Source organism: Molothrus ater, chromosome 2 (genome assembly GCF_012460135.2).
Source record: "Molothrus ater isolate BHLD 08-10-18 breed brown headed cowbird chromosome 2, BPBGC_Mater_1.1, whole genome shotgun sequence".
NCBI classification, from domain to species: Eukaryota; Metazoa; Chordata; class Aves; order Passeriformes; family Icteridae; genus Molothrus; species Molothrus ater.
In genome coordinates, this window is record NC_050479.2 from 13,825,146 (window position 1) to 13,851,574 (window position 26,429).

The following is a 26,429-nucleotide window of genomic DNA, read 5'->3' on the forward strand; positions in this document are numbered from 1 at the left end:
AATTCATGATGTGGGAGGGTTAAGGTGAAAACCTACATTTCAAAGCAGATCACAAAAATTAGATAAAATTAAAATATAAAACACTCCATTCATACTGTTATGTCAGAACAGAAGCACTCACAACAATGAAAACATTACAGTAAAAAGGACTGTGGAGCTGTAAGGCATCATTAGAAGCCTTTAACACTCACCTAAGCTGCAATTTCACAGCAGGCACAGAGGTCTCACTCACTCCACTCCCTGGATCTCAGCAGTATGATCCCCACTCCCTCTCTGTACAAGGGTCTGCTACTCACCAGACCCTTCACCAAGAGTTTAAAGAAAACTCCCAAAGTAGAAAGGTTTTGTACTTTATTTCAGGAGTGATTTTCTGCCATTTTAGCAAGTAAGTGAGCTCTGACATGAAGCAGGTGCAGCATGAGGTGAGCAAAAGTCTAAATCTGAAAGCTTTTCCTACCCTGGGCACAGCAAGCTCACACACTGGGCACTGTGTCCTGCAGAACAGTTCTGGAGGAAACAAACAGTCTGCCAGGAATGTAGGAACAGAAATGCAAACCATGCAAAAACCTGGATTTGCATTCTGCTTTCCAATTATCTTTTTCTTCAGTGCTTCAAGATTAATATTTGCCATTACAGACAGACCACACACTGCTAACACACAGACATTATACAAGGTTAACTAAACTTTAAGCATCTACAAGCAGTTCTAAGCTCCAAACAATTAAAGAGGAGGATCCACAGGAAAAGCTAGTTCAGTTGAATGACTCAAGTTTAATATTTTAGGATTACTGCAAATTACAGTAGCACTCAGCCCAAGAATTATACTAGGACAATGTTTGTACTCTATTGCTAGAACTCTTCTTTGAAAGCCTTTTAACTTGGTTTTATGTCTGTCATTTCTCTGCCCAGGTGCAAGTAAAGAAAAAGCTGTACATTTCTCTCATTTTCTGTGCTTTGCCACATTCAAGTTATCTGTACACCCACAGCAAGGCATTTGGTTAATTAGTCACATGAAAGGTTACTGGAAAGACACACAACTTGTAGTAAAACACCTCATACTCCAGCATTTGCATTATCTGCAGCATACAACAACTTCTAAGAGCTCAGAAAAGCAAAAGACTGAGCAGAGAATGAAGTTCTAGAGCTAGAAGGCACAAGACACACTAAAGCAGATCAGAAGACTGTCCTTAACTTTACACAGATCACTTTCTGCATGGTTACACATACTGGTTAATAGGAGCTGTGCAAGTAACTCCCTTCACTCTGTAATATGAATATAAAAAAGCGAGTTTATTAGTAACAACAAATGAAACAGAACCTAATGACAAAGGATGACTAATTCCAGCATTTATTCATAAATAGGAAATAGGAAGTAAGGGAAGACAAGAGATGGAATTTAAAACTTCAGTTAGAAATACTCAACCTTCTTTAGAAGGCAAGAAAGTCTAGATAACTTGCTGGAAAAAACAGGATGTATAGTACCTAACCTATTCAAAATGTATAGCATCTTTGCATTTCATTATGAAATAAATGAGCTCTACAAACTATGTTGAAAACTCTGTGAGCAGAAGATACAGCTACTCTACTACTACCTAATAATACTTTATGTATCACTTCACAAGCCATCTCAGCCAGTAAGACTAAAAAGCAACACCACACTAACAAAGACTGACAATTCTAAAAGAAAGCATACTGGTGTTTTGGATTCATTTCTGATCATTGCAAAGTACCAAATCAACAGCTGCCAGTATAGCTTTTGCCACAATTAGCTTTTGCCACAGAACAGTCATGAGTAAGGAAAAAAAAAATATAAAACAAAGCTTCATCTTCAGGTTTACAAGCAATAACTGAGTTTCCAAGGAAGAGAAAAGCAATTACTTACTGTGTTGGTTAATAAGCATACGGAAAGAGATGCGGTTGGTGTAGAATCTATCTAGGAAATACTGGATGTTACTGCTAACAAATGGATCAAAGCCATATTTTTCCTTGTACTCAATCACCCCTTGTGCCATGGTTGGAACCACGTCATTGTGTCTGTTCCTAACTTTAATTAAAACATCCAAAAAGCTGGAGGAAACAAAATTAGAAACAGATTGTTAGAAATAAAATTAAACTCAACAACAGCATAACCATATTATCTGTTTACTATGCCTCCCAGTCAGTAACAAATATCAGAGGGAAAATACAAAAATATAATACCTAAACAAGCCTATTTAAAGACAAATATTTGATCAACCTCTCACTCACAAGACCTGTGAAGCATTTAGAGCTCCAAATAAGTTATTTCTCCCACAAATATTCATTGAAATTAAATTAATCTCTCTTCAACACTGATGGATAGCAAAAGATTCTCTTTCACCACAATCATATGTACTACCATAACTGTCATCCCCTGTAACTCCTAACAGTAGCTGAGAGACTGGAAAGGAAACTCAGGGAAAAAAAAACTGACCCCCCTTTATTATTTCTTAGAAAAAATTGTGTTTTCTTCCCAACACCTGAACCCATGCAGTGAATTTTGAATGCATTTCCTTCACCTTCCATCTCGTGGGCTAAGTTAGAATCTCAGGACAGGTAATCGTGTGTGCGACTCGTGTTCAGTTTCCTCTGCCACCACTGGATGGCAGAGCGAATACAACGGAGCTCTCGTCCGGAGCTCGGCAGCTTTTAGACAAAACTCCCATTGCTTTTAACGAGCATTTCCTTTCAAACAGCTCAGAGGATTTCTGTCTCTCCTGCCAAGGCTGCTCAACACCTATGACCTTCAATGTGCTCATCCTTTTTTCCCCCACATGCAAACCCATACATACTTGAAATATCAATTAATAATAGCTTTCTAAAGAGGAACAGGTGGAAAATCAGCACTACTTAATCCTGCTACATTCTCCAATGTTAAATTAATGTTAAATTAATGTTAACACCACAATGTTTATATAATGCTGTTATAGAAAGTACAAATGGTGAAATGCAGCTTTCCAAAGAAAGCAGAGCTGGAACACTTGTTCAACCATGCCTGCGTCTACAACTCTACAGATCCTTTTCCAAAAAACATCAATAGAACATTCTTTGTAGATTTGTAACAAATACTGAAAATAAATGTATTTTATTTTTATCAAAAGCAGAATATACATTAGCTAATGAAAGAATCACAGAAATCACTGAAGGGTCATCTAGTCCAATCCCCCTGCAAATGAACAAGGGAAAGAACCAAGACCACAAAAAGTAAAAAAACCCAGCCATTGGTCACCACATATAAATAAGATGTTTTCTTCCTTTTCAGCACCACTTAGTCAAGACAGCAATTTTTTATACCATTTTTAACAAGTGATACACCTTTAAAATAATTGCCCCCACTCTACACTGCCATCTGCAAAGGAATGTAGGATCCCTTTTTACTAGTTTTTTCCTGATCCCAAGTCTAGCTAGCAGTTTTTGCCTGTGTGTTAACAAACAGTTCAGCAGTCTTTCAACAGTACTCTGTTGCATAAAAAAGGGGAAGTTTTAACTACCTAATTCCCCATTCTAAATACTATCACAGTACAGAATGACTGTTCTCTTACTTACCAGTCTTGCTGACTGGGCAGCTTAGAACATTTAATGCTTAAAAGGTTTATAGACCTGATGTGTTTACGGAGCCTTGGCTCTGTGGGATCTGTTACCTCAGAGAGGCGATGTCAGAGCCTGGTGCCCGGCTGTACTTGTGCTGCTTCTCTGTTTCTGAGCACAAGGCCCTGGCAAAGAGCAGAGCTGGAAGCAATGTTTACAGTCACATCTGAAACACAACTGACAACACTCTCTCCTAGCTGTTGTTTGCTCTGCTATTTGTTTTTAAATACCTCCACTATCCAAAATATATACCTGATGCCAAGAGGGCAAATTGTTCACTGATATCCCACTACAAAAGTGCTTCAATGCACAGACCATGCCAAAGGGCAAAGGACTTAGGTTTATCTGCTGCAGACCAGCAAAATCATAGCTGAAGCTTAGTCAGCATAAAACTAAATATATAATAAAGGAATGCCTGATTATTGCACTGATATGACAAAACTCCTGCTCCATCTTCCAAGATAACTGAGTTCACTCATGTGTTTCCATTAAGCAGATGTTTTTAAAGGAACAAACACAAGATGAATACAGGCACATTTCAAAGTAGCAGAGCAGAAATCAGAATACAACTCCTTAACCTTAACACTCATTCCTTACAGTCCCTCTACCTGTTACACCCCCGAAAGCCACAAAGCTTTTACTGTGCTCAAACTGTGGGAGACCATATCAAGGAATTTTTAAACTGTGTATGGGATTAACTAGGAATACTCCAGAACAGCTCTGAAAATTTTCTACCAGTTACATTTTTTGTCCACAATTCTGTGTATTTTCAAAGCCACGAAGAATAAATAATGCAGTTGGTTTGACAAAGGAGAGATATTAATAAGAAGCCACTTTAGTTCAGTGAGCTTCAGTGGTTTCTGCATTAACAGAAGAATACTTAAGGCATTACCAGAGGTGTTAAATAAATGAAGGCTAAAAAATTCTGCAAATACAAGAAATAACTTGTGTTGTGACAATCATTAATTAACTTCCTAATAACCTATATATATAATTCTGTTTTGATCCATCATTACAGTACAAGAAAACAAGCATAAGAAAGTCAATATAAAGACAAAGGGATTTTTTTAGTGTCTCTTATGGATAATATTACCTGAAACATGAAAAGCACAAAAGTGATGAGTAGAGTAAAAGCCCTTTTAAATACAACAAATGCAATGGTCTGAGGTTTTTCTCAATGGCTGCTGCTTTTTGAATCAGTGCTAACTGGCAGCTGAATATCACAAGAAAGAGAGGTGAAAGTTCACACTCTGAAAGATTTCTCTACTAGAAAGTATATCTACTTCCAAAGTTCAAAACTAATTAAAGTAGCATTTCACTTTACGTAAAAGTAACAAAACGGCACCTTCTTAATCAGATGTACTCCAACATTTACTTAGCTCAAACTGCTTACAGAGCCACTATTTTAACTGCAACTCTGAAGAAAGGAAGGCTCTTGTTTACCAAGTTCCTTGTGCACGTTATCTCAGACATGCTGGCAGCTGACAGCCTCAGTGGCTGCCAGCTCCAGGACACTCCCCTACACCCTCCCTTGAGAGGGCCACAAAGAGAAACTCGGGGGTGTAGAGGCTGCACTAAATGTCCTTTGAGAGCACATGTGAACAGCAGTTTTTACAAACCCTTCAATTTTGAAACACATCTTAAACCCATGTGTTTACTGGATAGTGACATCTTGGGAAATTTCCAACACTTTTGCCCGTTGCACCCTTCACCGAGCGTGGACACCTTATCTTGGGGCTCCCTGTTATCACACTGTTTGGCAGAACTGCAGAAAAACTTCCACCTCACCCCTCTACAGCTAAAGAAGATATCTGTGTTATCAAAAAGGTAAAAGTAACCTACCATTTTACAAATGCCCATGCTACTGACAGTGACAGGAACGTGGCAATGCTGCACTGGGGCTTCATGAGGTCTGCTAACCAACAGAAGGCAACAGAGAAACTGAAACACTTCTGAAATGCTTCATTAGAACAATGCCAATGGAAAAAAATCTCTTCAAAGGATTTTGTCCAACATTCACAAAAAAGATAAAACTCACGAACTTCCCAATTCATTCACTAGGAGCAGAGAGAAGTTGGGCCACTCTGACAATCAGCTTTAGTTTAGTCTCTGCACCAACTCCTATAACCACTCACCCTCTCTCTCCACTGCAGGGGCACTGCTGCCTTTGTGAGCCACATGCTAACATTTTAGGGAGCACAGAGCTCAAAGTGGGCTACTCTTCCACTACATCCATTTCCCAGTTCACTTCACTGTGTGGCCTCACACACAGCTGTGCCAGTACATGGATGACATCTATAGTACCATAACATTAATACAGAAAATGGTTTCCCCAAAAAGAGAGCCCAAACTCTGAGAACACTACAGCAGGCTCCCCAGACAAGCAGCAATAAAACCACAAATAGTCAGGGGACAGTCTTCTGTTCAACTGATAAAAGCATTGCACCATTTCAGAAAACAGTAATTGAAGAACTACTGCCAACACTGATAGAGAACATCTGTGGATATCCAACCTCCTTGAATGATCGGTTTAGCTCCCCTTCTCTCCTCTGCTACTGTTACCCTGATTAGCCAGAACAGAAACGTTCACCTCAGCTGACAGGAAGTCCAACAAGGCACTCTTTAATTTCTAAAAATCAACTGCCCTGTTATTCTTCATGTTTTTTGAGTGTCTGAGGTGGACAGGACCATGTTCAGCTCCAAACAGAAGCTGCTGGGATGGTACTGGAACAAAGGCACTTCTACCCAGGCAAGATTCACATCCTGTGACACTAGTTAAGGGAGAAGGGATGGGGGCCATCATGAAATGCCTAAATCACCTGATATCCTTGGACAAGGACGGGCATTCAGTGACCAAAGGATGCAAGGCTGGGTCTTGTGCACGATGAGCCATATACCCTGTAACATTAACAAGTAAAGTGTGCTGTTCTAGAGCATGTTCCACACAGGAACAGGACAGCAGAAAGGAGCCAAGAGATGAAGCTGCTCCAACCCCTCACAGGTTGCTTTTGGTAAGGTACTCAGAGATACCCCACAGCTACTGCCTGCAAAAAGGGTTTTGGTCCAAAGGACCAGACATACCTTATAATCTTCCAGGTTTTTCTTTAAGCAAATCAATCTGGTTAAAGAAAAGAACTATTTCTATTTATGCATCCCTAAAGACACTTAAACAAAGTGTCTTCTAGGACTTAAAGTCCTAGATAAAGACTAAAATTCCACACGCAATGATACATGTAGTCAGAAGAGAACAGAAAACTTTTATGCAAACTTAAATTAACTCAGAAATGTGGGGGTTTTCCCCAGTGAAAAGCAGCATTCCTGATTCTTCCTGACTATACTGATGGGCTTCTGACCACAAGACATGAAATTAGGATATGGCTAGGTAGCAGCAACATGGAATACTGACACAGGAGCTGAGAAATTTGTTAGATTTATCTGTATAATCCTAAGATAAATATAGACATAGTCAAGACTATTTTTGAAAGACATAGTTTGTAAAGAATATTTTAAAAGGTCTAATTACAGCTCAATATGCAATTAAATGGCATAGGCTTCAGTAAGTTAGGAATAGTTGACATCCCAGAGCAGGAAAGTAAATCTGACTTTCTAATCTTAGACAGTCTCTCCAATACTGCCAAAAAGAACAAATCTGCTTTTTAATCAGATAATACAGTTTTAATGTCTTTTCAAAGGTCAGATGTGGTATAGAAGACAGGTCTTATTGTCAAAGACCCCAGCTGAACTTCACCTCAACAGGTAGCAATAAATTCCATGCATACTTATTTTATCTACTTAATTACACAGAATACAATAAGTGCAAGATTTCAAAGCTTTTAACAAACAGTTATCCTGAATGATATTGATATTTGCTTCATTATGAAATATTTGTTCTCATACTCATTTAGAGCATAGCAAACAGTATTTGCAGTTGCCATGAAACAGTATCAGGAATGCCATATCCATACGGTAGAATCAGATAATTGATGTGTTAATTATGAGACTCTAAACTAGATCTCCAAGAGAACTACTCATCAGCCTTTATTTATTATACTGTGATCTACCTTGAACCTCTGAAGTTCATAAAAAGCTGAAATTCATCTACCTAAATACTGAAAGATGGTTTCAGAAGTTACAAAACCACAACCTCAACCCACATATCCTGGACATGACAGGCTTAAAAGGACCTGTGTTTCATTTGCCAAGCTCACTCAGGTGCTTAGGACAGCTCATGCCATCTCAAAGGGCAACAGACACCTAAGTTTTGGTAACTTAACCCCATAAAGGAAAGCCTGCTGATAAACTAGTCACAAACAGAAATTCCTGTGTCATCAGCAAACATGCTGATGATGTAAATACAGAATCACAAAATGTGACAGCTAGAGGTGGTTGAAAAATTGAGTTGATTTATCCTCTACAGAATAAGCACGCCTAGAATGTCACTAAATCTATCTAATCTACTTGTAAAAGCTTTTAAAATGGATGCTCTACAGCCTCAGTCTGTTCTCATTAATATTACAATCTTTACTTTTTGCTCTGCACACATTCTCAACTTTAATAAAAAAACAGACATTTTTTAATGCTCCAGTTCTTCAGTTAGAGCAACCCATTATGCTTTATTACAGTGACCTTACTTTTTGGCACATGCAGACTTCCAGTGTCTCCAGTATCTTTTTTTGCCAGTCTAGACAAATGCCTTCAGCATTATTCAGAGGTGGAAATATCCAAGGCTCTAAATCTTGTTCCCTTCACATCAGTACTGCCCGTGAGTGTTTTAATTTCTTAAAAGGCAGTACCCAGAACTGCAGGCAGCATTCCAGCATAGAACTCACTCTGAGTAAATGGTTACTTCCCCCTTGTTCAATAGCACTCCAATTCAGTCAGTCTTTAATCCATATGGCTCCTTCTACAGCTCTGCCACGCAGGGAACTTTGTACTCGTGCACCTGAGTTTCTCCTACGTGTATTGGTTGAAACACAAAAGCTAAAGTGTCAAGATCTCAGGTAACATGCTCACAACCAAAAGTGCACAACATTTGAAATGCAGCACCTCCCAAAGCCCTTATTTAACCTGATGTAACAACACAATGTATGTATATGAAGTTTGCTGAAGGCAAAACACCATTTTTGCACAACACAGGCTGCATGGTGCACAAACAGAGCAAGGCATTTGATGAAGCTCTCTTTAAAGCACTTCTTGATCATGCAGGATTTCAGAACTTAAAAAGGAATCCAAAAGACAAACTACCCTAAGAAAGATAATTAATGGAACAAAATCCTGCAATAAGCAATATCCTGAAACAAAGCTGACTGCTATAGGTACAGGGTAACAACAGACCCTCGTAATGGACAGCTGTCTGTATGAGTGTGTGTGTGTTTGTGGTTTAGTTATTTTGTTTTCAAGTCTCTGATGCATATGTTGCACCTGCTGTTCTCACGTGTGGGGTTCTTCTCTGTTTTATGCACACACATTTCAAGGAAACATTCTAATAGCAATTTCAATGTGATTTTGTTGATAAAGAAAATTGGCTAAGTCTTCCTTTCTTTTCAAGTAATGGTACTCATTAGGTAGGTGAACACCACTAATTGAAGTCCATTAAAAAAGCTTTTAGATAAAAACAATGACTGACACATCAGAATGCTTTCAAACTGAAAAAACCCCAAACTACGAATGTATTAACATACTTTATTTACAATAGAGCACTAAGCCCAATGTATACTAAAACAACACTTTAGTCTTAAGTATCTGATACGCAAGTATAGTCTCCCATCCATGTTGTTTTCTCAATACAGTCTTGAAGGAAGCATTTCATGCCATTTCTTAAACTACCAGTCTGCATAAATACAAAATAGACTGTTCAAAAGCACTTAAGATACCTACATTCTACTCCAGATTACAATTTTAGCTTTTGACATATACATTCTAACTTACAATTAAGGTAACTGTTTTCCTAGAGTATAAAACCACTTGGTATTTGAGACAGATTAACTTCTTTTTCCTAACAGTTCATTTTTAGATACTCACTCATCCAGAACATGAGGATCCTCAGGACTTTTATTTTCATATTCTAAAAGCTCAAGGAAACTCTGCATGTACCTGAAATAAGCAAAAATTATAAAAAGAGAATTAAAATACTTAAACATAAAATACATTTTAATTTCTTTAGTTTTAAGACTACAGGGTCATGTAAAAGTAACAGATGCACAGTACACCGTTCTCTTCAAAGACTAAAAGTAGGTGGGATGCTGCAACAAAGGGAAAGAAAGCAACTACAATATATTATATTAATTGAAAAAGTATTACTTATAACCTTACAGTCTGCAATTCAGGAAAATTTCTATATAAATGAAACTGGAGTCAACAGGAGCAAAATCTCTCTATGGGTACATCTGTAATTTCAGGTAGTTTGTCCCTGTATTTTGATTTTTCCGCTCATCTACTCTGTACTAACTAACTAACTAACTCTGATGTTAGTTTTTTCCCATATTCCTCAAGAGCAATCCAAGTTTTCTTTCAAAAGAAAGCTCAGGGGAACACTCCATAAAAGGCACAATAACAGGACTGCACCAAGCTGGTCCTACCAGAGGTCTCCAGGAGAGCACACCCATTCACACACTCCCAGAGCTCCTCCGTGTGACACAACCCTCGGTTTCAAATAAACCCCTCTTGCACAACACAGCTCTCTCCTGCTCAGACTTTTGGTTCACAGGAGATTAACTGAGGCTCAGAGCCCCAGAGGTACCACAGAGGACCCAAACCAGAAGCCCTCAACATGAACGTGGCCAGCCTGCTCTGTAGGACCTTGGCACCGCCAGTACAAATGTGCCACGCCTCAGGACCAGCCATCACCCCTGGAGCAGACACATTCAGCAGCACACATGGAGCTTTAAGGACCACAGAACCAGGACCTCTTTCCTGAGGTAAATAATCACACAAGGAATCAATCACACACATAAAAGGCAGGGTTTCAACATTACTCTCCCTTCACTCCTGGTTAAGTGTCACAGACATATTTTATGAAAAATCCTTTCCTTAGGATTTTTTCTCTGAGAAGCTGAGAGGCCTCAGGAACAAAATGTAAACAATGATTATCTGCTGCTGTGGAATGCAACAGGTGAATCTGTGATTGGTCTCATCTGGTTGTTTCTAATTAATGGCCAATCACAGTCCAGCTGTCCGGACTGTCTCGGTCAGTCACAAGCCTTTGTTATTCATTCCTTTTCTATTCTTAGCTAGCCTTCTGATGAAATCCTTTCTTCTATTCTTTTACTGTAGTTTTAATATAATATATATCATAACATAATAAATCAAGCCTTCTGAAACGTGGAGTCGACATTCTTGTCTCTTCCCTCATCCTAAGACCCCTGCGAACACCGCCACAGTTAAGTACTACCGCTCAAACTACAGCATCAACACTAATCAGGTGTTAATCACACGTGTGTGTCAACAGCTCCAACTCCCAGCAGCGGTGAAACAGAAGAAAAACCAAACAAACCTTTTTCTTTTTTGCACATGAAAACAACTAATTGAAAAGGTGTAAACAGCTAAAGCTAACACAAGAGAGAAGAGACAACCACAGAGCCTACACAAGGAAAAAGCAAAGCACACAACCAAGCCTCTCCCTTTTCAGTAGCAGCTACCCAGTAGATTAGGTCAGCTCAACAAAACGACCCATGCATAAGCTCTTTTGGTAGCAGTTCTATGTTAAGAGCAGCTTAATTAGGCTATGAAACTTCATCCTGCATCTTCAAGCAACAGTGAAGCTTGGGCCAGCACTGCTGTCTATGTGACTCCCTCCAGAACCACATGGCACCTGGTCCACCTCCTTTTCAAGCTTCAGCCACAGGTCACTGTGACATTCCTCAGGAACACTGACATTTTCACCATGTTCAGTACAGGAACAGCAGCTCCTGTCCCTCAGTGCATCTGTGGCCTCCTGTAAACATCAGGAACCATTACAGAAATCCCCCAAATATTTGTTACTTACAAGAAGGGCACGTAGCTCATACCTCTAGTAGTGCTTATTTTAAAAGATGTTATTTTATGCTGCTAAGAAATGTCACCAGTTCACAACCATCACACTCTGAACTTGGCTGATTCACATGCAACAATTAAATCATGATCATGCTCACTCATAGAGGTACATGTTCTTCAACCCCCACCTGTCATCATATAATACTATCAAAGTCCTGGTTCTGAAACTTCACCACACTTGAGAAGCAACACAAAGGTTGTTTTTAATACAGACCTCCTACCATAAATGTCAAACTACAGCAATCCTGTGCACACACAGGGATAAAACAGGAATGAAGGCTGCTGGTACTGAAGGCAGCTGATACCTGATTTTTGTACTGTGTGGATTTGACTGGTTGCCTGCCATTACTAGAGAAATTAGGGAAATAGGCAATGCTTTTCCTTTAGATTTCTCTCCTTCTGATTCTAAAGTAAAGGAAATGCTACTCTAGAAGTCAAGTTCATTAGCAAAAGCATGCTATCCAGAAATTAGCCTCGAGAAAAGGTGAACTTCAAACCAAAGTCACTCAATTTCTTCCAAGCCCATGATTAAACCAAGCTAGAAAAAAGTCACTTACTGTCAAATGGCCCTAACCCACTGCTCAGTGCCTACACTGTCCATCACCCAGTCTGGGGTGTTGTAATACCCTGTCTCTTAAGTCTCTGAATAGAAACTCAGCGGTGCAAATGCTGAACACCTTTTTCTTTTAATGCAGGTGTGATTTCCAGTTTGTATACCAAATTCAGCCCCCCACCCCACTCCCTCTCTCCCAAACAGCTCAAAATTAGAAATTAAGAAAAAATATGTTTAAAAGGAAGCTCATAACTCTGGTCTTAATGACCACCACCACCATTACACTCTGAGGACTGGTGAGCAGCCAGCAATACAGTCCATTCCTATAAAAGTGTGTGTGAAAATGTCATTCCCTTTTCATACAATCCATCTACTTCCTTGCATTTTGTTTTAATTTGAATTTTAGGTGCAGAGAGGGATAAATGAAGATGTTGACTACAGGGTTTGTAAAGCAAAAAAAAGCTTGTGATGTTTAAGCATAGTTCACATACAATTATCAGCCAGAAAGAACAAAAAAGTACCAGAATAATGCATGAATTACTGTATCATTAATAAATCAATACAACTATACAGAATACAAATCTAAAAGAAAAATTCCAGCATATGTGAGAAAAAGAGAATGTCAGTTATATTTTGCTATATTTGGTGAGTCATCAAAAGCAGAAATCAAAATCCATGCCCTTCAAACATATTGTCTTTCTGGTGTTTAATTTTTTATCACAATACACTACAATTCATTGGACAAGCTCTTTGGTTTCAAGCACCTTTTTGCCTTGTTCTTCTGTTAATTACTGCTACATAGATTGAATTCTTCTTAGTCTGCCAAATGCAATAATTTTAGAATGGCACATTTCATACATGAAAGCACTGCAAAAGCCCATAATGGCAGCTCTGGGTTTTCTTTTCGTAAAAAAATTATGCAAGACACTTCTGCTTTTTTTCCTGATGTGTATTTCACTAAGATTTTCCTTTACAATCATTTTAATACCAAAGCACTAAAATGATAAAACAAATCTCCATGGTAACACAATCTTGCTAGCATAGTCTCAATGTAGAAAATAGAAAAAAAAACCAATTATTAATCCCCAAACTGTACATATTTCTCTAATGCATCTTTCCCAAGAGAGAAATGGAAATTTATAGCATTTTCTAAGGAAAAGCCCTTGAAAAAAATAGAGAAATTTGTCTAGGGCTAAAAAAAAAGTGAATTTTACATATAACTGAGTAATATACTGTGCAAACCTCATGCTTACTTTTGATATTTTATAAGCTCTAACCTTATCCATTGTAAGGTTTTATTGTAACTATTTTCCCTCATCACATTAGTGACCATATCCTTTATTAAACAATTCTGCTATATATTCAGTATCCTACCTGCAGTTTAGCTATAGTGCCCTCTCAAAGCTGGCCAAAAACAAGCCCACTTCTTTGGCTCGAGCAAGCTGCCCATTGATTTTAGAAGCTGAAAACAAGGTGCTGATTGTTGATCTGTGTGCTGTTTGGAATCATTGCAGTCCACAGCCAGAACATATTAACTCCATTTCATTCTAGTGTCACTTTATTCCTTCCCTACTCCTTGCAAAAGATACACACAAATTAAGCTATGACCTCAAACTGGAACAGAGCTGATGTTTTAGCTTTACTGATATGCAAAACTATTATTTTTGGTTTGTTCAGAGTTCACTCTCTGGCTAATTCCAGCTTTATTATTCAGGAAAGTGTAGCTGAGCAGTACAAAGGAAGGAGAGTGGTCTTGCTCAGTGCTGCACACATCAGGCTGAGGAGCCCAGAAAGGAAGGAGAAAAAACCAACAGAGCACCTTTCCCAAGTGCAATCAAGCAATCAGTTGTAAAATCAGATAGGCAGCAAAGCACGGGAAGCAAAGTGCCTCCAGCATGGCCATGGAGATGGATGGGAGAAGGGGAGAACAGGCCTTGCCTGCAGCAGGGAGCAGCAAAACCAGGCTGCCTCCCAAGGGAACCTCAAGGGTGAGAAAACTGAGCAACCCAGAATGTTTGATGGCTGGAAGCAGAGAGGATTGATGGGAAAGGATCCATGCTGCACTGTAGGCAGGCCTGATTTCTTATTCCTCTATTTACAGAGACACTTTAAATTAGAAGTCTAATAAAACCCATCTTAAAGATTAGGACCGTTTTGTATTAATTTTTGGCATGCTGGCATTAATGAATAGATTGAGAACTCGAATGTTAAAGCTCCAGCTAATTTGGAGTCTCACCAAAAGCACACAAAAACATAGGTTTTCTAGTGTAAAATAATAGCAAAAATGAAACAAACATGCTTGTGACTAGATAAATTACTGAATATTAGCAAATAAATATATTAAAGTGAGTAAGGAATTAAATGTCTTTCTAACTTGTGGCAAATGCACAATAGAGTTTTGCTTGCCTATTAATGAACTGACAAGCTTTCTGAACCTATGGCATAGCAAAAACAAAGGATCATGAAATCTGACCCTCAAAAAATATTTTCTTGAAGTAGTTTTGAACTGCATTAAGAAGAGGTTTTTTTCATTTTACAAGCTCACAAAACAGCTGAAAAACTAAATTTATATTTATTTATTCTACTACATAAAACCCAGGAATCTCACTCTGATAGTATCTCTAAACTTTAGGTTAAGAAAGTATAAATGTGTTTCAAAACCTGTTATCAACAGAGCTACATAACACTCAAGGTCATTCACACTGAAGTTAATAAAACCTTTGGTTTGGTCTTTTTAAAAGATAAATTTAAAAGTAAATTTTTCCCAAGGGTTATCATCAGGACTTACAAACTACAGGTAAATGTTTAATTAAGCAATTTAAAACCTCTGAACAGAAAAATACAAACTAAGCTCTTTAAAATCCACACCTATAATCAGGGGGGGAAATGCTACAATTACTTTTATTATTTTGACATAAAATGATAATAGTATTATCACATAATCTCAATGAAGATACTCCTTTCCACAAAAACTCTTAGTTAACTACAGATCACAATCAGAAGAAAATTACAGAAAACATTTTGATTTCAAACTTCCATCTCTGGGCTTGATGTCCATTGCAACTTCTTCAGCACATTACATCTGGTGTTTTAGCCTGTCCAACAGACAACTACTGGTCTACAGCTGTGATGGTGCAAATCACATTGTCATATAACACATGCTGCTGCTTTTTCTCATTTGGAGTTTTGAGGGTTTTTTCCTTTTTTTTAATCAGTAATTATCTATTGTGGCCATATAAATCATCATGAGTCCTCAAATCTCTTCAGCAAAAATTCTGAAGGGGCCTCCCGTCTGAACACCCACTCAGTTCCTTTGCCAGAGGGATCCAAATGGTGCTTAGCTCTGTAGAGGCAGGGCAGAAGCACAGCACAGACATCTGGACTAGAAATATTATGCTGCAGTCACTACAGAAAAATGATTTCCTTTTCTTCATTCACCTATGTGTCCACATTTCATTAAAGACAGCTCACAAGCTCAACCAAATTAGAAAAGCCTAGAAGGCCTGCATATTATCTACTCTTTTCTACCAGCATAACAACTTCCTGTGACATCAGACAGACCGACAAGCCTTCAAACCTTGCAAGCTGCCACCTAACCACAAAGTGATTGTGCGGCTCCACAGCATTTACACTCACTTGAAGCACTTTATCACTGTACTTGAAGTGGTCATCAAGACATCCACTGTTACCTTGCAAAGACAAACACAATTCCATACATCCTAATTTATATTTTCTAAGTCTGAAGCTTGATAAATAGGAGACCCAAGCCAGCAGTCAACATACAGTCAGCACAGAAGCTCTTGGCTCAAGGGCTATGACTGAATTTAACACAAGCCTACAACATTAGCTGCTTTTACTGTTAAATAAGCTGCTACTCACAAAGAGACTTCTGTTGTATACTGCAAAAATATTTTTACAAAAAGTATTTGGAAAATATTAACAGGTAAATGAACAATAAATACCCCATGAATAACGATTTTTTTGTGCTTATACATCCAAGGCAGCAGTCTCTAATCTCACCAAACATGCAATTAGGCTAGAAATTAATTACTGTGGAAAAGAAGGGAGGACTTGGAATCACTTTAGATCCACGCTAGTTATTACAATGGAGAAGGTTGTTTACTAGATGACACCAGATTTTGACCTATTCCACACCAGATTTTTGACCCATTCCATAACTTCCACTGAATACCAGGTTGTTTTTAAAGATTTAGCAGTGAGAAAAACAGATGAGGTTTTAACTTTCTCTTGGTGTTTTTGACAAAGGAAGAATAAGGAGAAAAAGCAGCTGTTTCGAGAAGCCATGAATGCAACACAGTAAGGAATGTTTAAAAAGCTTGTTCTTGGAAGTTATGGACTCATTTTAATTACCTGGGAGACAACAGTATGTTTTTACTAACTTACAAATCCTTAGCTAGGATCCAGATTAGGGTATACTCAACATTAGAAGAAAATGAAACTTCACTTGACAAGACACACTATAAACAATTCAAGGCAGAAAACTGACCAATTCAGAAGAATTCAATGATTCTCTGTTGCAAGCAGAACAATACAAACAGTGTTAGTTTTACAATAACTTTCCAATCCACTTTTTTTTTTTTAAACTTACCAGCTCTGTACCAGCCCAACTGAAGGCCTGTTCAGTAAATTGTCAGGCAGCAAATTGACTTCCCTCATGGTGTTCGCCAGTCGCACAGGAAGCTCCTTCCGCAGGAACATGTACGAGGTCTTCTCACAGGCATTGTCACGACCTGGCAGAAGGAAGGAAAAACATTGCAGCAGATCCAATTTTAGACTTCTTAATATTAGAAGCTTTAAAAAAAAAACACTTGTGAAAATAAGAAGTTTTAAAGCCATTTCAGTACTCACCTTTACTTTCTTCTCACTCATGAGACCTATTCTAAACTTTTACCTTCCTAAAGCTTAAACCTTTTTGTTTGACATTCTTCCACATTTCACATCATCTCATTTTCTCTCCCATAAACAAAAATCCAAAAATCTCTCATCATATAAATAAAATTCATCAAATATCAAATACTTGATATTACCTGGAAATAAGACCTCAAAATACTAGCTTTTATCAATACAACTTTAGTATAAAAGTGAGCTTTTAAAAAGTAAATGCTGCGCACCTAAGAGAGGGTGAGCAGTGCAAACAAAAGGACAAAACAATGACAACAGTTTGTCGATGTTTCATGTCACAAGTTCTTCAACCTTTAGTACTTTAACATTTGAGCAGCACCTGGTGAGATCAGCACAAGCCATCATCCCTCCTAGCACTGCCCTGGTAAGATTATCACTAGAGACCTGGAAGGAAAGTCCAGTGCTTATCACCACACTCTCATTTGGAAAGGCCTCAGCTAAGATTATCTTTATCTTTAACTTTCACTTTTAAAACACTTTTTCTTCAAGGCTAGTATTTTGAAAATAAAACATACAAAAAATCCCAACCATACAGTCAGAAAGCAAACAAATGGATCCAGGAAAATAACAATACCTTCCTGCAGACCTAGAGGCAACAGCATTCATTCTCTGAAGCCATCCTATACAAACTGAAAGACTGACATGACTAAGAGCAATCTTTAGCTAAAGTAGTTAATTAGGATACTGCAAATATTAAAAAGCACAAGATATTAAGTCATTTGCCCAAGATGAAAAATCAGACTTTACTTAACACAGACTTTTGTGTTTTGCATCCTTTAACAAGTGGAGAAAGTCCTATCATAACTAATCTCTAAAGATTACAGGTGAATTAAATTTTTTAAAAGTCCATGTTTTACTTGTAATGAACAGCCAGGATTCTGCTTTCATCTAGAAAGAGAGCAAAGGTCTTTTGTGATGATAACCAGATCTACCATCTGCAAAATTTCTGAGTGAAGGCATAATGTGAGAGATAGAAATTATGTTCAAGCAAACCAGAAAGTGTTAAAAGCACTGCTAGGCACATAATCACTGAGATTTACAATTTGCAAGATTCAAATACAATGCAACCAGCACAATCAAGGAGATACTTTTTAAGACAGTCCCATTATAATCACAGAGTTTTCACCTTCTTTGCATAGGTAACATGCATTGATGGATTAGTTCCCAAACCCTAACATTACCTTGGGAAAATGCAGGAAGGATTAGGATTTCCCTTTTCTCCTTGGTCATTTAGGTATCATCAATCTGGGGTATCATCAATCATTAAATTCTGATAGTGCTACCAATTCCATTATAGTTCTTCCAGTAAACATTTGGACCTATTTTACTTGCTCCCATTTTCACACCTCAATTACAAATACACACATCCTGTCAAAATTAGACAAAGGAAATAAGACATTACATTGTTTTATGTGAAGCACAGTAATGACTTCAGAGTTCAAGCTTTCAAATAACTAGATACCAATTCACCTTCAAGAGAGGACAGACACTTGTTTGTTCACAAGTCACTGTATACAGCAGGTCTTTAAAGACTGAGGCTGGACAGCAGGAAAGACTCTGACTCAGCTCAGCCTAAACCTTCTGAGCAGGAAAGGACAAAAACAACTGCTTCTTCCCAAGAGTGACTGAGAGCAAGTGCAGTGATTCTCTAGGTGATAAAAAGCAAAATGAATGAAAGACAGCCCATGCAGAAAATCAGAAAATTTTGAACAAGAAGCCACAGCTCATGGGTTTGTGCAATGCAAACAAAAGCTGCTACACGCAAGTGTGACTGGCTGAAGAGACCCACATCCTCTCTTCCCACATGCAAGGGCACATCTCTATTCAAACTATCTCACCCCAGCAGCTCTAAGCCATCTCTTTTTAAGGAGCTGCCTTGCCCTGTTGGGCAAGGCAGCTCCATTTTAGGTACCTACACTTAGAGCCCTTTGGGGTCCCTTTGCATCTTCAGTGCAGGAAGAGGAAAGAAAGCTCTGGTTTTTAAGACTTCCCTGCTGACAAGCTTACTTCAGCCTAAGTTCAGCTCATGTGTTTGGTATGGAGCACATGTCCTTGTATCAGCTCCTTAGGTGCACTCAGTTTACCTGAGAGCCTCCACAGAGCTGCTTCAGCACTGAGCACCAACAGCACGTGCATGGCCAGAGAGGACGGCTGCCCACTGGGAGCAGCAGTAACTAGAGACCCTCCACAGCAAACTGTGTCCTAACACTGCTCCTGGGCTGCTGGTCTCACAGCAACACCTGTACAACCACTTCCATCAAAAAAGGGACATCACACTAAGTAAGAAAATCCCTTAGTCTGTATGTTAGGTATTTTCTTAAGGTACATTATTATAAATTATATTATAATTGCATGTATGATGAAGTCAGTATAAGTTCTAAAGATATTTCCAGAAACAGCATTCTAATAAGCTGCAATGAAACTTCTGCATGTTTAACCATGGTCAGTTTAATTTTTTTTAAAGGCTGGCTTTAATTTTGATCTAGTCATTCCATCTATTTTCAACATATACAGCAATCTTTCTTGATTTTGTTCTGACTCTAGCTGGGTCAATGCACATTGCCAGCATCAGGCTTTTGTCTGAAACAGCACAGGCTAAAGCCAGTCTAAATCTATCAGTTTCAAAGGAATTTTAAATCACTCTCTCAGGGTTAAAGTGCAAGTTAAATTTGTGAATAATCCCTCCTTGATTTACACCTCAATAAGTTATTTCAGAACATAAATATATGAAACAATGACTTGCTTACCTTTGTGTGAATTCAAATGGAAAAAGAAAAGCCATCCTATGTCCTAGTGGAAACTACACTGCACTAGGCACCAAGGGCTGTATTTAGCTTTATTTCAAAAAATTTAAACTCTTTAAAAGTATGCCTTTAAGAAACTGAAAATGGAAATACTAGAAGACTCAAATTGAAACACTTCCTATCCACAAAGCCAAGAAGGAAGTCAAGCAAGGCATCTCATGATATAAAGTTCAGAATTTTGCACACACCACCACCATTTGTTTCCTCACTGTCTCTAAAACAGCAATACTTGATTGCAGTGGAACAATAATTCAGTTTTGTGGCTTCAAGTGGAATAATTGTGCAGACCAAAGTCAGGCATTGAAACAAGTTTCTTTCAACAAGAATCACATTAAGACTACAAAAAGAACAAACCAGACAGGATGCAACTTCTTTGTTACAGGTCTGCTCTACTGCAGGCAACAAAGCAATCCCATACTATTCTTCCTGGTAGAAAATAACCCTATAAAGTAATTATGCTTTCAAAGGGATTAGGTGTTAATTCAGGGTCAAGAGGCTAGATTATCTTCAGATTTTTACTCTTAATCAAGTTACACTTTCAAGCTGATTAAAAACTCTTACCATCATACCTACAGTGCCTGCAGCTTAACCCAGAATTTGATCCAATGGGATAAAGGAGAAGCACACATAAAATATCCCACTCTACTGGTAAATTACATGAATTTTTGAGTATCTTCTGAAAGCATAGATGGATGCAACAGAAAACAAGATAACAACAATAAAACAGTCTGTGACACAGGAATGAGTGAATCTGATGGATTTGCCTAAGAAGAAATAACTACAGAACACAGCAATGCTCTCCAAGGTCTCTCAGTTCACCACAGAGAAGGCAGCAGTAACCTTGTCCATCAAGCTTTGGACTCAAACTGCAGAAGATTCAACTTTTAATTAGCAGAAACTTCCTGATGGTAAGGAAGAGAGCAACCTGATGTGATTTATACATGTCTTTTACTAGTGAAGATAAACACCTGCCCAAAACCACACTAAGCTAGTTGATTCAGTCTCTGAAATGAAATTAGACTCAACATGGCCTAACATCCTTTGCAGCCCTAATTCTCTCATGACCCAAGAGGAAGAAAGTGATCACCTCACATTTTGTTAACCACTTGCAAAGAGAAAGCAGTGCAAATTTGCACAGGGAAACAAGCAAAAAGTGGAAACTCTGAAGCAAGTCAGAGTTTGAAAAAACACAGCATAGACTGCATAAATTAAATTATACAGTAATAGCTACTTTGACAGAAAAATGACAATAAAAAGCAAGATATTGGTGAAGGAACTAATCCTCAAGTTATTACTATTGCATGGATAGCTAGCACAAAAACTGAAAGAAATGTCAAGTATCACCACAGGTTTAAAAAAGGAACTGTTTAATAAATGTTCTACCACCTTCAATCTTCTGAACCATCTTACCTATCTGGGCTCATCAGTTACCCTATGTAAAAGTGACACAGAAAAGCACATTCATGGCCTTCTCTCTGCCACTTTCAAACCTTCAGCTCAAAACTAGCACCAAGCAGAAACTGTGATGCCAATCTTGAGACTATTTTCTTTAAAAACAAGTCGGTGTAATGGACTGACAACAGACACAACCTTCAACATTGTGAAAATAAGAAAATACATCAGTCAAACAAAGATCTAAACAGCAATCTCCTGGACTTGACATCAAACTAAGGTCACTGAAAAATTTCCATTTTCTATTTTTTCAGTGTGGCAGCTTTACACATGACAGACAGAGGGTTTGTAAAAATACTTTGGGAGTGGTACCTGTACAAACACTGATGTGTTTGGAATGGTCACTGCTCACGAGAGTGAATGTTGGTGGATTTGCTTATGCAGTGAAATATGACACACCTGAAGAATGATGTGACTGCCACAGCAGAAGTTTAAGTTGAGAATATAAGTAAACTTACACATTAAAATTTAAAAAGTTCACCCAGAAGATGACATTTAATATTAAATCAATTTTTCCAGATATGAAAAAGCGTTACATGTTTCCACCAAAAATTAATCATGCCATTTATTCAACTAGACAAGTATCAGAGGCAGAAAAAAACCTAAGAAAAACATAGCAATAAAACATGACCCAGAACCTCTGAGGTAACACAGGTCACAAAAGCAGACTTGAATGCATTAGAATTTCTGAATGTAATGCCAGCAGAAGGGAAAAGATAAAAAGCGGAATGTTTTGGGGTTACACATGAATGTTATCACTGGTGGACCTTCCATTCAAAGGAAACTCAGGAAACAGTTCTAGTTCTACTCTCACTTTTCTCTGTTACTCTCTTTTCTCCTCTCTGGATTCAACTCTTCTCTAACATTTACTCCTCTCTTCTGTTTCTCACTTTTACTCCACAGTGCTGAGAAATGGAAAACAAATTAGACAACTCTTGCAAAGCTCCACTTCGACAAAACTTTTGTTCTGGTTCCTGCAACAAGAAGCATGAACAATGCAGAGGCTTTTCACACACATGCAGCAGGCCCTGATCCAATTCTGGCCAATTCTACCAACTGCCAGAGCAATACTGTACTGTCCAAGATCCACATTACAAAAGGATTAGTTCCATACAGAAGGCCCTACACAAATCTCCATTTTGCTGCAGAAGGGGGCAGAAATGCAGAACAAGACCATGAACCCTGGTTCCAATGCCCTCAGTTCAGCTGCCAGATTCCCACATTCATGAATACCCCTTTGAGAACAGACTCTAGCAACAGCCCTTCACAATGATGGTCAAAGTCACCTAGTTCAAAAACCTAATACAATTGCCACATCCCCAGGCTGTCACTGGACTGCCAAGGTCACATCATAAAAGCATCAGTAATTTCTGAATATTAACTCATCTGTCAGAGGAGGCAGGAAAAGAAGAAAGAAGAAAAAGAAGAAACAGTCTTTGCACTGCAGGCAAAGGTCTGGTTCTCTCCATTAATTATGTACTAACAGCAGAGACAGACACTGCACTCACTACTTCAAAACTCAAAAGCAAAGTCCCACCTGTTGTATACCAGAGACAAGGGACTCCATCCAGAATCTATAAAAACAAGATCAGAAACTACTACAGTTGCTTTTAGATAGAGCAAAATAAAGGAAGAAAGACAGGAAAGCAGGAGTGATCAGCCATATCTACTCTCTTCTCTTGAGCTTCCAGAATATTTCATAGCTCCTGTATAGGGAAACAAAACCAAGTGAAGCAGAAGGATGAATAAATCTTCAAAAGAATATGCAAAAATATCAGTGCATCAGAGGAGACTGAGCAAAAGCTAAAACTAATAACTTGCTGCTGAAGGTAGGAAAACAGAACTTAAGAATAATAGTTGAATTTCAATGATTACACACTATTTCAGGAACATGGGCTATTTATTAAAAGATAAACAAGCTATGCTTGCACAGTCCCAATAAATGTGGCTACAAAGCAAAACCCAGCAAAACAAGTTTAAATTTAAAATCATTCCTATGCTCCAATGGAAATTATTATATTTTCAGCATAGACTCTAGATATTTATCTCACCAAGCACTAAAAATACAAAAAGTATACAGGGTTTGTTTGCTTGCTACCAGACAGGGCCTTGTAAAACCCAATGAAGATGATGAAGCAAGTGGAAAAGGAGCACAGAGAATATAACAGCAGATTATATTGATGTTGATTCTTGCTGGCCCTCACTCCCTACCACAGACTGCATCTGAGAGATGTGTATTTTGAAACTGGACCTACACACTGTGCTACAGAATGGCAACCACAGCCTGCACAGCTGTTCCCACTCAGGTAGCCTGCAGACAGAGGATCTGAAATTTAAGGATCCAAACCTTGCTACCTCAGCTATTCAGATTCTTTTTAGATACCTCAGGATTAAGCTTTAGCCCAAGCTCCATCACTGCTCTCTAAGGCTACTTTCACCAAGCCTTGCAACTGTTTCATGCAAGTGTGGGTTGTAATGGCATGCTTTCACCCGGCACATTAAGAGATTGGTTCTATGCCAGTACAGAAATCAGAGAAATTCCAAAGTTTCAAAAATGAAACTTGAAGAATTAGAAACAAAAAATATTTTTATATCTAACCAAACTATAATAAACATATTAATTTTGTGAAGTCAGTTAAGTTCTGTCAAACAACTACTGCCAGAAAACCAGCCTAAAGCCAGAGGAACTGAAGTCTGCAAGTAATCCTTCCCAAATACTTGTTTGTCTTCTTCAGCCCAACTCCCATGACTAGCTGGGCCTTTTCAGCCTAGGGGAAAGCACACCAGCAGGGGGGCTTGAGTCTTCTCAATCAACAAGGTTTGTGTTCACAATGAGAATTCAGTTATTACCACTGTATGGCCCTTGATCTGCACTCTGTGCCACTGCAATCCAAACTAGGAGGCTCACATGTTATTCACCTTTCCATTTAAATTTTCCAACAGCCACATGACACAGCATATGGATAAAACAAGGGCTGAAGTACTGAAAGAGTTGAGCTTAATAAACAATTTCCAATTTATGCAATTCAAATACCATATTCAAGAACTCTTTGACTGGCATGGCCACTGCAATGCTCACTTTCTGCTCCTAAGGAAAATTTCACTACAGCATTCACTCAGGAGAATACACTAGCCTATATCCTGTTGTCTGAATGACCAAATCTCATTCATAATCAAGGTCCAGACTTTTGAACTTAAGAAGTTAAAAATTAAATACAACTACTCTTGAAGTTGTATACAGAAAAAAAATACTTCTCTCCAGTTATTTCCACAAGCCCTAAGAGTGAGCTGGTTTATGTCTCGTGTATTATTACTATGCCCATGTTAAGCAATACCACTGGCATAGAGAAAAAGTCAGTTCACACTTTCATATAAACACAGGTAAAGAAAAAATGCCAGCTAGCTGTCCTTAGCACAGCAGGACAGCTCAACACAGAGTGAATCATTACATTTACTATCATATTAGCTACACACTAATTTAATAATAAATAATAATAACAGCAATATATAACTTGTCAACTCCCGTAAGCCTGTTTCAAGTCAATGGTGCTCTGCATGAAACTGACTGTGCTGGAAAGCAGCTTAACTTACTGCTGATCTGAAACAGATCAACAGGAGGAATTAACAGATGCACAATACTCTAAAATCATTACATTTAACTCCAACAGCCACAGCCTTCCTGTCACAGAAAAGACCCAAGTGAAGACACATCTGTCCAGCACAGTCAGTTTCCCTCTCAAGAGGAATGGATCATCAGATAATCACTTGTCAAAGCTGTAAACCAGCACTGTGTACTGTCAAACAGAACAACCCAAATTAAAATAAAAGCATGAATTTTTAAAATAGGCTTCCCTGATCTAAAACTAATGTTTAGCTGCTTACCACTCACTTCTAACAAAATCACTTTTTGGGTATTTTAATGCATTTGCCAAGAGACAACACAATAATCAAAAGCATCTATAAAGTTAATGCAGAGGCACTCAACCAGTTACCAGTGTACTATTTTTAGACATATAGACCCAAGGCTGTATTTCCTTAGAGCAATTTGGGAGTAGGCTGAAAGTCAGGTGAATCATTTCAGCAGCAAAGCTCTGTCTCGCCATCATCACAGGCACTTCCCACAGATAATGACAGGCAAAGAGCCAAAATGTTCTCAGGAGAAACCACGGCCCTGATCAGGTTCTTGATCTTAGAACGACCTGTGCAAGCCAGACTCCTTCCCTAGGAAGGCACAAGGGGCTTCTAAACCAGACAAACAGAACCAAACACCGTGGCCCTGCAGGCTGTATCAGCTCCAGAAAAGACTGAGTTGTGCTTCTTGGTCTTATAACCACCTTTTCCTCCCATAAGAAGTAAAAATCTATATCACATTGAAGATTATAATTAGATGTTCCAAATTTTTAACACTCTCCCTAAGCTCTCACAACTTTGACAACTTCCTTCCTAACCTTTATGAAAAACTTCCATAATTCTCTCTAACCACTCCAGAAAAATACAAATCCCTGCTTTATCCTCTAGTTCCTGACAACCTGCCAAAGAAAAAGAGATTCCAAATCCCTGGCATAAATAAAATTAACGTTTATGAGCAAAGACTCACACAGTTAAAACCAGTTACATAAAAATACTGCCAATAGCACATGCTCCAGTTTCCCTTTAGTCTCACTGAGGTGAAATGTATTAGACTGTTAAACATCTTGTTTCAAAACACTTTTGATCATTAACAAACCACATTATAAAAAAGGTTAGAAGATTCTTCTATGTCATTGCTACTTATCAGTTTGAAGTTATTTTTGCAATCTATAAAAATCTTTCAGAAAAGCAAAACAAGGACCAAACCAAACAAGTACCAGTTGAAATGTAAATTATTTTTAGCAAAAAAAATTTGCCTTTCTCTCTATTCAGTCTTAAACCTAATTCTGAAAAATGCCAATTATTTGCACAAGCCTACTATTTTAATGAATTAAGTCAGTGAAAATATTTATAATACTGTGTCACTTTTTTTACATTGACTACAAACTAACAGAAAATTTAAACAGAACAAAGAAACATGGGAGAACGTC

The 26,429-nt window shown here is 38.2% G+C and overlaps 1 protein-coding gene across 1 annotated transcript in view; it reads right to left on the reverse strand.

The window, feature by feature from the left end:
• Positions 1-26,429, reverse strand: part of PDK3 (pyruvate dehydrogenase kinase 3) — a 54,628-nt gene that overhangs the window by 19,252 nt on the left and 8,947 nt on the right. The window contains exons 2-4 of the mRNA XM_036382374.2: positions 16,800-16,941; positions 9,628-9,699; positions 1,883-2,067 (exon numbers count right to left, since the gene is read on the reverse strand). Of these exons, the coding sequence (XP_036238267.1) occupies positions 1,883-2,067; positions 9,628-9,699; positions 16,800-16,941 (399 nt within the window). The remainder of the gene's footprint in view (positions 1-1,882; positions 2,068-9,627; positions 9,700-16,799; positions 16,942-26,429) is intronic.